Source organism: Eulemur rufifrons, chromosome 20 (genome assembly GCF_041146395.1).
Source record: "Eulemur rufifrons isolate Redbay chromosome 20, OSU_ERuf_1, whole genome shotgun sequence".
Lineage (NCBI taxonomy): Eukaryota > Metazoa > Chordata > Mammalia > Primates > Lemuridae > Eulemur > Eulemur rufifrons.
This window is the reverse complement of record NC_091002.1, coordinates 1,280,182-1,295,034: the sequence shown is the minus strand read 5'-3', so window position 1 is coordinate 1,295,034 and position 14,853 is coordinate 1,280,182. Positions and strand designations below refer to the sequence as shown.

The window sequence follows — 14,853 nt, the reverse complement described above, 5'->3', positions numbered from 1 at the left end:
TCTCAGGTATTAGTAACTAGCCTCTGAAGTGGACATGGTTAGTATTCCCATTTCGCAGGTGAGAAGACGGGAGGAGCTTGCCCAGGGGCAGGGGCATTGGGTGCCCTGAAAGCAGAGCCTGAGACAAGGACTGGGTGTGGGGGCGGGAGAGGGAGGCGGCCGGGGGCACATCTTCGGCAGCCGTCTGTGGGCAAACGGCATCAGTTCTGCTGGACTTCCGAGCAGTGCGTGCAGTGTCTCCCAGAATTGTCCCCTGGGGAGGCTGGGGCGTTCGTCTGGCGGCCTCCGCGTCCAAGGGCATCGGCTCCCTGCACGTCCATCTGTCCATATGCACTGCAGACGGCTGAGTGACATCCCAGGTGTGGAGAGACATGAGCTGTGCTACAGGTGGGGACACGTCAGCCCACATCTGGGCCTGCATGGACTGTCTACCACAGCCAGGCTGAAATCAGAGTGGGCTGGGGGAGGACAAGATGGTGACCCCAGAGGGGGCCACTGCCATCATCCAGTGGGCAAATGGGGAGCTGGGATTAGAACCCAGGATACAGCTCCGAAAGCCTCACTTTCCCAGTGTTCACTGGCTCCTTGGGAACTGTCTCAGTCAGCTCCAGCTGCTAGAACAAAATACCACAGAGGGAGCCAGCACAGTGGCTCATGCCTATAATCCTAGCACTTCAGGAGGCTGAGGCAGGAGGATCGCTTGAGGCCAGGAGTTTGAGGTCAGCCTGGGCAACATAATGAGACCTTATCTCTACAAAAGAATTGTTTTTAATTCCACAGATGGGGTGACTGAGACAACAGGCATCCGCTTTCCACAGTTCTGAGGCTGCAAGCTCCAGGTCAGGGTGTCAGCGGAGTCAGCTCCTGGGGAGGGCGCTTCCTGGGTGAGGACAGCTGCCGCCATCTCGCTTCTCTTGAGGCACGACCCTCGTGATCTCAGCTAACCCTAATCACCTCCCAAAGTCACCACCTCCAAATACCATCACACTGGGGGCTATGGCTTCAACACAGACATTCGGGGTGGGGGTGGGGACATAAACAGTCAGACCGTGACAGGAACTCAGAACCAGAGCCTTCGGAGCTTTGAAACGCTGCCTCCCTCCCTCCCTGCCTCCCATCCGCCTTTCCTCCCCTCACTCGCGGTTTCAGTTTGTATCTCGGTTCCCAGAGGAGACCACACACGTCCTCTGCCGCACTCACCGTCCCGTCGCCCGTCACGCACCAGAGCGAGGCAACGCCCGTGTTGTGAGTTCGGCACCGCTCTCGTTACACGGGAAGCACAGAGAAGCGTTTCTGCATGTCACTCTTGCCTTCTTTCCTGCCCTGGCCCACCAGGAACTGATTCCCCTCTCCCCAGGCTTCAGGTGAAGGCCTGGAACCTGCCTCCAGAGCAGGGAGACCACTCGAAGGGGCAGGACACCGCCCAAGGCGAGGTGTCAGGGGTCGGCCGCCATCACCTCACAGCCCTGTCAGCCCAGGCTCGCGGCAGACACGGTGACCCAGAGGCTGACCTTCCTCGGGACCTGGCGAGCGGGTGCTCAGACCCCGTGGATAAAGGGGAGCGCGCTCCCTTTGTGTTTGCTCAGGTCTGGTCTGGAGAGGGGATCTTCCGAGAGGACGAGCCTGGAGGTGGTGGGGTTGGACTTGCTTCACTTGGCCCTGAGGTCAGGACAAGGACCCCGGCAGGAGCTGTGGTGTGTCAGATGTCGGCTTGCCGTAAGGAAGAATGCCTGACATGGGTCCAAGGAGGGATGGGTTTTGTGAGCAGTGAGTTCCCCGTCCCTGGAGGTGTACAAGAGGGACTTGATAACCACAAGGAGGAGATGCTATGGAAGGAATCTGGGCATTGGACAGGAAAATGGACAACAGGGTCTCTAAACCAGCCCAGGACCCAGAGGGGTGCAGGCTGTGTGTGTGTCTGGGAGGAGGTGGGCAATGGCACCCCTGGGTTTTAACCAGCTGCCCCTGGAGGGAGAGGAAATGGCCTTAGAAACCCGCAGTCTCTGAGCCCATTTCAAAAAGACATGAGCGGGTGGAAGATAACCCTCCCAGAGGAGTTCACTCCCAGGACTCCCTTGTCATCTAACAAAAGCCCATCCAAGGCCTCTCCTCCTGGTGCACACTCCCCACCCTCCCCCTTGAACTTGAAAGTAAGAGGCCTTCCGTTGGTTCACGCCGCGTCCATATTCCTGGCCATGTTCTGATTCCAGAGAACTTGAAAAAGGAAAGAACATGTGTGTTTCCCAACTAGAAAGAAAGCCCTCCGGGCGGCACGGTTGGCTCCTGGGCTGGGAGAGGAGCCATCACGTAATCAGGTCTGCACCAGTTACAGACGCGCCTGTCTTCAAAAGGAGCCCAGACACACCGATCAGGGCAGAAGAGGCGAACGTTTATTGTGCACCTACTATGTGCCAGGCTCTGCGGTAGGTGTCTTACGGACTTACTATAATTCCTACCATAGCCCTTCAGTGTGTGTGGCTTGGTCCCTGGAGCTTCAGGGAGGTTAGGAAACATGTCAGAGATCACCCAGGTAAGCAGAGAGGGAGTCAATGCTCCAACCTGTCTGCTCTTCCTTTCCACACACCTCACAAAAACGATGGAAAGTAACCACAGAATCGGAAGGCAAAGGAGCCAAATTCAGTTTGCTTCAGTGACCCAGCAGATTTTGAGAGCTCGTTGTGTGCCAGGGGAGAGGGTGCCAAGGCCCAGGGTGTGGAGAGAAGAGCAAGCATGGCGTCTGCTCTGAGAGGGTCTCTGGTGCGTGACAGACATGACACACTGCCTCACCGAGGGGGTGGCGCTCAGTTCAGGGGCTGCAGGAGCCTCACAGAGGAACTAACGAAATTAGCCCTCTTATTGCCATTTAACAGTTGGGGAAACTGAGGCTCAAAGGAAGTCCCATAGGTTAGCCAGCATTTCTGCTCCTGTGTCCTCAAGGTCCTTGTGTGACCTGGGAAGTCCCTTGCCAGTTAAACCCCCGTCTCTCTTCTGTAAGGAATTAAAGTTAGTCTCAACACGAACAAGACTGACCAACATTTATGGAGGGCTGCGCTGTGCCTGGTGGGGACTTGTGAGACTTAGCTGAGATGGAGTGTAAGGTAACAAGCCTGGGGATTGTCCCCAGTGAGTGACAGCTGTGGGAGGCAGCAACAGTGGAAGTACTTGTTAAAAACAAACAAACAAACAACAACCAAAAAGGACATCTTCCCTGCCCGGTGTCTGCCCAGAGGGTTTAGGGTCAGCTGTCTAATCATGGATGGATCACCACCCTGTCTCCCCTCAGCTAGTTCATGCCAACTTGTCTGCTTGCCCCAGCTCAGCTGCCACCTTCTCCAGGAAGCCCTCCCTGCTCCTCCCTTTGTAGCTCCTGGAATAGGGACATTCTGTGCTCGTCTGTGGGGACACCTGTAGGGCTTCCTCACTGACCGGCTGCTTTCGGACCTGTGTGGTTTTGCTTCATAGTTTATGCCCAGGGCTTAGCACAGTGCCTGGTACACAGTAGAAACTCAGTAAATATGTGGGTGTTGAGCTCTAGAAGGTTCTTCACAGCTCAGACTCTTGTAGCCGCTCCCAGGCTGTGACTTCAGCTCTACTGAGGGTCCACGTAAGAAAGGAAATCACAGAAAAATATCTTCTTAACTTTAATTCAAGACTGTCTATTATGAGACCCAGGACACCCATAGAGGATTTGTTGTAATATTAGTTTGGGGCAAAAGAAATTGCAGTTTTAACATTGTTGAAACTTGCCGTTTGATATTGGAATACATTCTTCAATAAATGTTGTTATGTTATACATCATTTTAGTGCACATTTCTCATTTTATGTTTTTTTGCTGATGACTTTTTACTTGCTGTTTATTTTATATTTATTTTAGACTATGGAAATGATGTTAGACAAAAAGCAAATGAGAGCGATTTTCTTATTCAAGTTCAAAATGGGTCATAAAGCAGCAGAGACAACTGGCAACATCCACAACGCATTTGGCCCAGGAGCTGCTAACGAACGTACAGTGCAGTGGTGGTTCAAGACGTTTTGCAAAGGAGACAAGAGCCTTCAAGATGAGGAGCACAGTGGCGGCCATTGGAAGTTGACAATGAGAGCCGATTGAGAGCCATCATCGAAGTTGATCGTCTCACAACTACCAGAGAAAATGCCAAAGAACTCAACGTCGACCATTCTATGGTCATTGGTATTTGAAGCAAACTGGAAAGGTGAAAAAGTTCGATAAGTTGGTGCCTCGTGAGCTGACTGAAAATCAAAAAAAATGTCGTTTTGAATTGCTGTCTTCTCTCATGGTAGGCAACAACAACAAACCATTTCTCCATCAGATTGTGATGTGTGACAAAAAGTGGATTTTATAGGACAACCTGCGATGGCCAACTCAGTGCTTGGACCGAGAAGCAGCTCCAAAGCATGTCCCAAAGCCAAACTTGTACCACAAAAAGGTCATGGTCACTGTTTGCTGGTCTGCTGCCAGTCGGACCCACTACAGCTTTCTGAATCCCAGCAAAACCACTACATCTGAGAAGTCTGCTCAGCAAATCGATGAGATGCACCAGAAACTGCAGCACCTGCAGCTGGCATCAGTCACCAGAAAGGGCTCAATTCTTCTCCACGACAACACCCGACTGCACGTCGCAGAACCAACACTTCAAAAGTTGAATGAATTGGGCTATCAACTTTTGCCTCATCTGCCATATTCACCTGACCTCTCTCCAACCGACTACCACTTCTTCAAGCATCTCGACAAATTTTTGCAGGGAAAATGCTTCCAGCAGGATGCAGAAAGTGCTTTTCAAGAGTTTGTTGAATCCCTACACTAAGCGTTTTTTTCTTTGAAGATTTATGATGCACTTATTCAATCCAATAGCTGTCAGCCGTTCCACCCCTTTGACCTTACACATTCTATTACAATGAGTTTTGCAGTTTTGCACATTTTTTTAAATGTCACTAACTGTTAGGGAATTTTACTTGAATTCTGAATACATATGTTTATATTAAAAAGGATATTATTTGTGTTAAAAAGGAAATTAGCATTGCAGTACATTTTCCTAACACTGCACAAATAAGACATTTAATTTTTCAGTAGAAATTGCCCTGCATATGCTTTATTGATTTGCTATTGAAAGAATCGATTTTTTTTAATGTGCAGTGTTGTATCATTTCTTCATATGCTAGAGTTGGGACTAGGGCTTCAATTTCACTTCTTAAAAATAGCATCATATATTTGATATGCCCAGACTGCATACAATTTTAAGCAGAATACAACTATTGTAAAGCTAATGTGAAAATATCACTAAAATGAATTTTTTCCAGCAAAAAAAAAAAAAAAAAAAAAAAGAGTTTGTTGAATCCCAAAGCACAGATTTTTATGCTAAAGGAATAAATAAACTTATTTCTCATTGGCAAAAAGTGTGTTGATTGTAATGGTTCCTATTTTGATTAATAAAGATGTGCTTGAGCCTAGTTATAATGATTTAAAATTCATGGTCCAAAACTGCAATTACTTTTGCACCAACCTAAATAAATGGTTTTAAGAATTGTGAGCACGTAAACAGTTTCTACTGATAAATTGGTCTGTTTCTCAAAAAGAGAAAGTCTATGAAGGAACCAGATCCTTCTCTTGCCCTGCCTGCCAGGAAGCTCAGAGAGTAATTTAGTGCCTCCTCCCATAGGAAATAATAGAAACAGTTCTTTCAACCTAGCCAATTTCTATAAACAATTATAAGCCCTTTATGTGAATTAAATCATTTAATTGTTCAAAACAATCTATGAGATTGGTGCCACAGACAGGGGAACCAAGCTAAAGACCACACATAGCTAGAAAATGGAAATTCAGGGGCAGGAATCCAAGCAATTTGGCTCAGACAAACCTCCACAGTGTGCTGCTCTCGGTAGCTGTGTTGAACCTGACAGAGATTCTTTCTTCTCTTCCAGGGCCCTGAGTTTAATCTATAACATGCACACACACACATGCACACATATACGCAAATATACACATATCTGCATACACACACATACATACCATATACACATATATACAGATCTGTATACATATGCATACATGCCATATACACACATATGCACACATATACATGTCTGCATACACACATACATACCATATACAGACATACACATATCTGCATACACACATACATAGCATATACACACATACACAGACATACACATATCTGCATACACACACATACATACCATATACACACACATACAAATACACACATGCCTGCTTTGTCAGCTGCCTCATTTTTTTCCTGGATATCTATAAGGCAGAAGATGAGGTCACTAGTACTTATGAAAAAGAGGGAAAAGAGGCCTTTAATGTGTGGCTTGGACGAGGTCATTTGACCTTTAACTTCTAGTGTTGTCATCTCTAAGATAAGAACCACCCATGTCCAGGTGCCCTCCCAGCTTTGGGGCGCCCTCCCATATGCTAAGTGTCAGGGACTGTAAGAGTAACTGCCACGCTTGCTCCAAAAAACTATTAACATAGGAGCAAAAAGCTAAGAGGTCTAACCTGACTAGCAGGTTAGACCCAAACTGCAGCCACCATCAAATGGGTCACCATCAATGGGTCAGCATCGCCAAGCTGCAGGGTTCTGAGCGGCCGGCCCTCCCCTGGACTTGGCCCAAAGCCCCTGCTCCTTTGGGGGTGGGGAGGGGTGATGACAAGCACAGTGGGTCATGGGCCAAGAGAAAGGGCTCAGTCCCAGCTCAGCCAGTGACCTGCCCAGTGGCCTCACACGAGGTCTCAGCTGTCTGGGTCTCAGCGCGGTTTTACGGCATTGCGCTGGCATTGGCTCCATCCTAACTTCCCACACCTCGAGGAAGCTCCTCCTCTAGGCTGAGCTCAGCTGTGCTCCTCCAGGCAAGTTCCGTTTACAGCAAACTGTTCTGCTTTGGGGACCACACCGGGTATATCTCTGATTCTGTGGCTTTATAGAGCAAGGCTTTGATGTCAAATGAGTTTGGGTTTAAGAACTGTTCCTACCACTTACTGAGTGACATTGCCAGGTTGTGCAATCCCCCAAACCTCTATCGTCTCGCCTGTCAAGGAGGGGTAAGAACACAAAGGTCTTAGAGTTGGCACCTCAGGGCCTTGGCACGGACAGGCCACTCTCCTCCCTTCTCTCATGCCACTGCACAGAGGAGGATGCCCTCCACCTGTGTTTTGAGGTGGCTTTATTGGTTTGTTCATTCATTGGACACACATTTATTAAGCACCTATTATATACCAAAAGATAGCTCTCTCAGTGAGCCCTCTCTCAGTTCCTACTGCTTGGGATTTGGCTTTCTGGAAAGGGCAGCCTTCGTACAGCTCTCTGTCCGTCTCCACATCTGACTAAAACGGCTTTGAACTGGAACCTTCATAGCATAAAGAGCCTACGTCTTCACTGAGCACTTTGTGAACAGTTCGCGGCCTTCCCTGCCACCTGGGCAGTGACTGCACGGAGACTTGGAATGGGGATCACTGCACACACGTGACTTGATTTGACTTGCAAAGTGCCCGCCCTGAGGAAGACCTCTGGGGTACAGAGACAGAAACTATCAAGGCAGGAACATCAGAAGGTCCCCAGCAATTATCTGGTAGAAATGGCTGATCTGCATAATAAAGCTCCTTCTCTTTGTCTGTCTGTCCGTCTGTCTGAATCTCTCTCTGCCTTTTTCTGCTCTGGCTGAAATTGCTCCGTGTTCCCACAGCAAGTCAGTCTCTATCTGATCGCTCTAAACACCACCAAGCCCGTGCTGCGGAGCTTTAGAAAGCAGCATGCTGCCGTGGACTGAGGACGGGCTTTGGTGCTCGGTGTACTTCGGTTTTCTTCATTCATCCAACAAGTATTTAGTAAGCACCTACTGTGTGTCGAGGACTGCTCTAGGTGCTGGGGTTTGAACAATAAGCAAGACAGGAAAAGTCCCTGCCCTCATGGAGCCTTTCGTTCTAAGGAAAGAAAGTGACACTAAACAAGTCAACTTATAAACATGTCATTTCAGGACATGACGAGTGCTAAGGAGAATAATAAATCAGAGCAAGTGACGGTGAGACAAGGGGACACTGCTCGAGCTATTGCAGCTGGGGGAGACGTTCTTGAGAAGATGCCATTTCAGCAGAGACCGAGGGAGGCGAGGGCGGTGCGGCTGAGCAGCTGTCCGGGAGGAGCCTTCCAGGCCGCAGGAGCCGTTTCAGTGGAGACGAAATTTGCACCTCGCTGTTTACCACCCGTGCCAGTCTTGCCCACTGGGACAGGCCCACAACCACCCCTTTTGATCCTCCAACATCACTGGGGCTGGGAGCCCACAAACTGCATTTCCTGACTCCTGCGCCAGCTGAGAGGGGTTAGAGCCCACCCGTGGCAGGCGCTGGTGCAAGACTGGAGGCCGGAGGAATGAAGAACACCTTCTGCTTCTAGTCACAGCTCCCCCGCCACCAGTGGTGGGGGCTCCAGCACCATCAGTGACAAAGCCATCAGCCAAATGAGCGCCAGCAGCTCCAGCATCTGCCCAGCAGTGTCAGTGAGGGGGGAGCTCGCTGTGTCCGACACCTCCCGCACTCCCAGCCCCGCGGGCACCTCTGCAACCCCTCCCTGCGCTCCGTGCCTCTCAGTTTGAAATGTTATATCCATTGTCCTGGGTGGAACGTTGACCGATGCATGAGCTCTGTGACCTTGGCATAGCCCTTCTGAGCTTTAGTCCTTACCTGCAAAATAAGTAGAAACTTTGTAGGCTTTCCCTTTTTTCATTGTGAGGACTAAGGTAATAGATGCAGTACCGAGCTCCATTAGTTTCCTACTGGTGCCACAACAAATACTAAAATTTAGTGGCTTAAAATAATGCAAATTTCTCTTCTTACACTTCTGGAGGTGAGAATATGAAATGGGTCTCACTGCATCGAAGCCGAGGAGTCGGCAGGGCTGTTTTCCTTCTGGAGACTCCAAGGGAGGAGAGCTGGTTTCCTTGCCTTTTCTAGCCCCTGTGACCGGCCTGAACTCCTGGCTCGTGGTCCTTTCCCCTGTCTTCAAAGCCAGTAGCGCTGCGCATGTCGCCCCGAGGCTGCCGCCTGTCTGGGTCTCTTCCTGCCTCCCTTTCTGCTTGTAGGAATCCTGTGACTGCATCAGGCCCACCCTGATACCCAGGAAAATCTCCCCATCTCAAAGTCAGCCAATGAGTCACCTCTGCAAAATCCCAGGGCTCCTGGGAAGCTTTGAGACTCACCGTCCTGGGCTCCCCTGCATTTTGCTCACAAGGATGCCAGGTCCCCAAACAAGGAAAAGCCTGGAAGGAATCCTGTTTACAGCCTGACTCCTGTCTGCCCCGGGCTTCCCCAAAGCACAGCCAGTGCTCTGAGCTCCTGGCCCTGCCTGCGTCTCCCCAAGTGATTCCTGCGTCTCAGGCTCCAGGCCACCCCTCCACCTTCAGGACGTCGCTCAGGCATCACCTCGTCCAGGAAACCTTGCTTTCCACCTCCGTCCTGACCGAACCCCAGTAGGAAGGTAGGTCAACATGGAAGCCACCACCCCAGGAATGGGGCAGCACCTAAACCTAATTGCCTAGGTAGGGGAGGCCCAACCTTCACCCGCCAACCAGCAACACAGGGTGAATAGGAGAACTGCACCTGGATCTGCCGAGGATGGGTCTTATCCAACAGACACCCGAGTATGATTCAAGGTCACCAAAAAGAACAAATCCAGAAAACGTACAAGTTTCTATGCTTAAAGCCCTTCCAGCGGCTCTTCCCTGGCATTAGAGACCCTCACACCAGCCGCAAGGAGCTGCCCCTCCCACACTTGATATCTTGTTGTCTGTTTCTGTCTCTCCTATCTCACCCTCTGCGGGGCTCGTCTCACTCTCTGTCCCCTCCCCAGTGTCCAGCGCAGGGTCTGGCTGGGCGGCCAAGAGGGGCACCCACCGGGGCGGGGCCGTTCACCACTGACAGGCTGTACCCGTAGAGGAAGGACAAGCCGAAGGCACCTACCAGCGAGGCCACAAGGAGGCAGCAGGACCAGTCCTGGGGAGGGAGGAGGAGCACGTCATAGCTGCCACTCGGAGTGTCCCTTTGGCTGGGGGAGCCCCCCACCCCGCAGGGAGAAGTCCTTGCCAGGGGCCGGGCGAGGGAAAGGTAGCGGGTCGGGGCCTGGCAGGCAGGGTTCCATGCTGGTCTGTGGGCAAAGGAGGGGTGCCCTCGGGTACCGCAGCCACACCCTTGCCTTCCTGCCCCGGCCACATGGGCATCCCTGACACGCAGACCTAGCATCTTCAGCAGCCACAAAAAACTATCATTTTAGCTGAATGTGGCTGGTGTTTGACCCATACAGGAGCAAAAGGCAAAGCCAGACTCTGTTGCAGGAGGTGGCAGGAGCAGCAGCGGCAGCAGCAGACACTCACCACGCACCAGCCGCCAGGTGTGCTCTGAGCACTTTCTGCGCACTATCTCACGGAGTCCCTAGACCAGTGCAGTTTTATCCTATTTTGCAGGCTGAGGAAGGCAGGATGCTGCTGCTGGGAGGGGGCCAGGGCCCAGGCCTGGCTCCAGCACTCACAAAGTCTCTGCCGCACCACACTGCCTTGCCCTTCACCTGGGTGCGGTGCCCAGGGGCCTGAGACTGCTGACAGCCAGGTGCACACACTCTGGCTGCACGTGCTCACACATGCACTCACAGGCACACACTGTTCCAGGCCGAGGCACCAATCTGCAGGCTGGTCCAAGCCTCAGGACAAGGACTTGCAGACAGTGAGACCCAGGGCTTGGCATGGAGAGCAAGGCATCTGCCTCCATGGTCCTGCCCCACAGCCCCATCCAAGGATGGCCACTGCCAGGACAGGGCCACCGGGCAGAAGCAGCTGGGCCCCTTGGCACAGGCTGACCAGCTGACACAAGCCAGGGGCAGCAGTGGCCTGCCATCCTAGGCTGGCCAGGGGAATGTGGGCCAAATGGAGGGAAAACAGGTGTTCTGGAAGGTTCTTTCTCTGCCATCATTTGACATATTGTGTGTATGTGTGTGTGCGTGTGTGTGTGTGTGTGTTTTCTTGGTGCCAGGCCCTGACAAAGCCCCAGGGATTCGGCAGTGAACAAGGCAGATGAGGTCCAAAGTTCAGGGACCTGAATAAGTCAAATCCTGTTTGGAAGAGGAAGCAGGTCCCCAGTAGCCAACTGGGGTCCCCTGCTCTGTCCACCTCGTTCACCTCCTCTAGCTGGGCTCAGTTCTAGACGGCTCTACCACTCAGCTGTGGGAGGCTGAGCAAGTTACTTGACTTTGCTGGGTCTCAGCTTGCCCACCTGTGAAACGGGATCTTAATAATGGCCCTGGCTGCATCAGTGGTCGATGTACTCCTGGGTGTGGCCACGTAGTATGCGGTTCGTGAGGCCAGGTAAGGTGCTTACTCTCTGCTTCTGAAAGGACAGCCTGGCTAGCGATATAAGAGAAAGAATATCAATAAAAAAACAAATTATCTAACTCATGGTTTCCCAGTGAGGGCTGAGATCAATCACGTCAGCTGTCTTTCTCTCACCCTCTTGCTGTCCCTGACAGGCACCCCGTGGGGCTCGGTTTTCACAACATCTAAAAAGAGCCAAGCAGACAGAAAGGAAATGGAAATTTTTCTTTTACAATCCCTAAACCTAGTGACTAAAAACTGCCTTTTAGAATCTGCTTTTACAGCCTTGAAGAGTTCCTGAATGTGTCTCTCTCCTTCTAAGAAGAAAAAATAAACTTCATACTTTTATAGCCTAATCTCTGTGTAAGAAATCTTTCTCCTCCCCTGCCATGAGCACCTACTGAGTTTTCTACCCGTACAGTTTCTCTCTCTCCACTCTCTTCTTTTTTTTAGAGACAGGGTCTCGCTCTGTTGCCCGGGCTAGAGTGCCGTGGCGTCAGCCTAGCTCACAGCAACCTCAAACTCCCGGGCTCAAGCAATCCTCCTGCCTCAGCCTCCTGAGTAGCTGGGACTACAGGCATGTGCAACCATGCTCAGCTAATTTTTTCTATATATTTTTAGATGTCCAGCTAATTTCTTTCTATTTTTTTAGTAGAGACGGGGTCTCACTCTTGCTCAGGCTGGTCTCGAACTCCTGACCTCAAACAGTCCACCTGCCTCAGCCTCCCAGAGTGCTAGCATTACAGGTGTGAGCCACCGCGCCTGCTGATCCAGCCCAAATCGACACGCTGAGGTCTCAGCACTGCAGCTGCCCGACGTCCTCCCTCGTAGAGACACTCTCCTGTCTGAGACCCGTTGCCAACACCTCCTCCTCTGAAGGGCCCCCCGCAGGCTCCACGTTCTTGTTTTTATATTTCTCTCTTTGATTCGACCTTGTCTCACCACCAGCTCTGCCACTCACAACTGTGTAGCCTTTGGCTGGTTACGTCACCACTCTGTGACTTGGTTTCTTCATCTTTAAAATGGGGATACTAATAGAACCCACCTCATAGGCTGTCATGCCCCAAAAACGAGTTATTAATAGAACAGGTGAGGTCCTGTGTCAGCAGCTGAGGCCAGACAGCGGGCACTGAGCCTGCTGCGAGGACGTGCCCGGCTGATGCGGTGACGGGAGGGCCCGGCGCCAGGTTTCTAGGCCACGGGAACAGACGCTGCCAAGTGAAGTGTGAGACTGATTTTTTCCTGCAGTACGTGGAGCTTGAGCTGAGTGGGATTCACTGACAGAGCAGAATCACATTCCAGACGAAGCACCCGTCCTCCATCACCTTTGTCTTTAAACTCATCCTCTGGGGCTCAGCTCTGATGCCACTTCCCTGAGCCACCAGGCTGTGCTGGGCATCTCCTCTGGGCCCCTGGCCCCCCTCACTCCCAGCGCCAACACCTGAGAGGTGGCAGACTCTCCCCGTGTCTGCAGCCAGCACCAGAGCTCTTTGTGTGAGGGCCCGGCCCCAGCCCTGCCCCGGAGCCCTGCCCATGCGGTCTGCCTGTGCCCGCCACCTCCTCCCGCCAGCCCCAGGGCAGAGGGTGCCCACCGACTGACCATGCTGCTGCCTGTGCCATGCCCTGGGGAGGGGACGGAGAGGGACAGCACAGAGCGAGTGCAGGGCAGTTCTCCACCGTGGCCTGGTCCACATGCTCAGCCAGGCTGCCAGAGGCGCTGTCAGCCCAGCTTGGAGAGCGGGAGCAGCTCGCCAAAGTCTCGGCCCAGGGCCCCTCGGCCACACAGCTGCAGGCTGGGGTTGAGTGCTGCCATGTGACTGCCACCCAAGCCTGGACTCCCTGCAGCCCTCCAGCCACACAGAAGGAAGCAGGTTTCCATGTTTACCTTTCTTCTCTTCCCACCTGGCACCCCAGTCCTCAGGTGGTGACACTCGGGTGACGCCCTTCCTGGCCCAAGAGGCCCAGGGCAACTGGTGTCACACGTGAGGAGCTAAGCACGGTTCCCTGGGATCCATGTTTTGTTTCCCCTCCACGGGCCCTGCTGGCCTAGCTCACGGCTTGGCCCAGGGCCCCCCCCACATCCCCCCTCCGCTCTGTCCAGACATCCCGTGAATAAGGAGGCAGAGTCCACGGGGAAGGGGGCGGGGCGTCCAAACAGGAAATGTAGCAATCTGGTCCTGCCCAAATAGGAAATAGGGCAACATTTCTTTTCCCTCCTCCCGAGTCATTACAGCACTGGGAGGGTCCGGGATCTCCTCTTTGACATCTTCTTATTGTTCTTTCCTAAGAAAGCCAGTGTTCCTAGAGAGAGTGACTGGCAGGAACCCAGGGCCTCTCCCTAATGATTGGGACAATGGAGAGGTGGCTGACTTTGCCTCAGAAGCCTGGGTAGGGTTCCATCCCCAGTTCCTTCACTTTTTAGCTGTGTGTCCTCAGGCAAGTCACTTGACTTCTCTGAGCTACCACTTTTGCCAGAGCACAGTGATCCTCCCCCTGCCCTGCTGGTCCTGCAGAGTTACCCTGAGGCTCAAATTCAAAACACGCAGCTGCCCTGCGGCCTGGAGCAAAGACAGAGGCTGCGGGTGTGGAAGGAAATGAACTCACCTCTTGGTCCTTGCCCTGTCCTGCTCATCCAGCCCTGGCTGAGGGAGCATCTCCTGTGGGCCAGCCCCAGGCTGGCTCGGGGACAGCACTGAGCAGACAAAGACCTCAGGCACACCGGCACATCATAATTACTTTGCTGCAAGGCTGATTTGCCCCAGATGTCAGAGACGCACCCCTAGTCATGGCCAGGACAGTTGCCTGGGCCAATTGCTCGCAGAGGCAGAGAACGGTCTTGGAGGCTGGGCCACGGACAAAGGCAGCTTGGTGAGTGCAGAATGCCCAGGAAGCAACGCAGGACTCGAATCCCACAACAAAGAGACAGAGAAGCTGGGTTTCATGGAAAGCACACATTAACATACGACGGCTGGAGTGCTGTAGATGTGCTGGGAGCCCGAGTGTCAAATGCACCTGAAAACATCCAGCCCCAGCCCCGATACACGGCAGTGGGAACATGGCTGCTTAAAGCAGATGGGGAACCAAAAGCGGAAACTGATCCTCAGTGGCCAGGCCAGGGATGTACAAGCCCATGAACCATGCAGTGCATTAGTCACTGTGCGTGTTAATCAGTCAGGGACGCCTCAGGAGCTCTGGCTATTTCTTTTGTTGGTTTCCAGCCACGTGGCCTGCTTTCCTCGCCGAGCTGCAGGTCTGGAGCGGCTCCTGGCACGCAAACCCTCAGTTACAGTCTGGCGTGCAAAGAGGGGGGTTCCCAGAACAGCACGGAGGAGGCAGCGCACCCATCTCTGCTGGGTCCCTGAGACCTTCCCGAGGAGGTAGCTCCTGAGCGGACTGTTACCGGGTGGACAGGCCAGGGAAGAGCACAGGCCAAGGAGGGGGCAGGGCAGGAGGGGTGGAGCCAAG

At 52.5% G+C, this 14,853-nt stretch overlaps 1 protein-coding gene across 1 annotated transcript in view; it reads right to left on the bottom strand.

Annotated features, from left to right (window-relative positions):
* Window positions 1-14,853, bottom strand: part of LOC138401120 (solute carrier family 2, facilitated glucose transporter member 9-like) — a 79,253-nt gene that overhangs the window by 61,826 nt on the left and 2,574 nt on the right. The window contains 1 exon segment of the mRNA XM_069496397.1: window positions 9,923-10,021. Coding sequence (XP_069352498.1) covers window positions 9,923-10,021 — 99 coding nt within the window.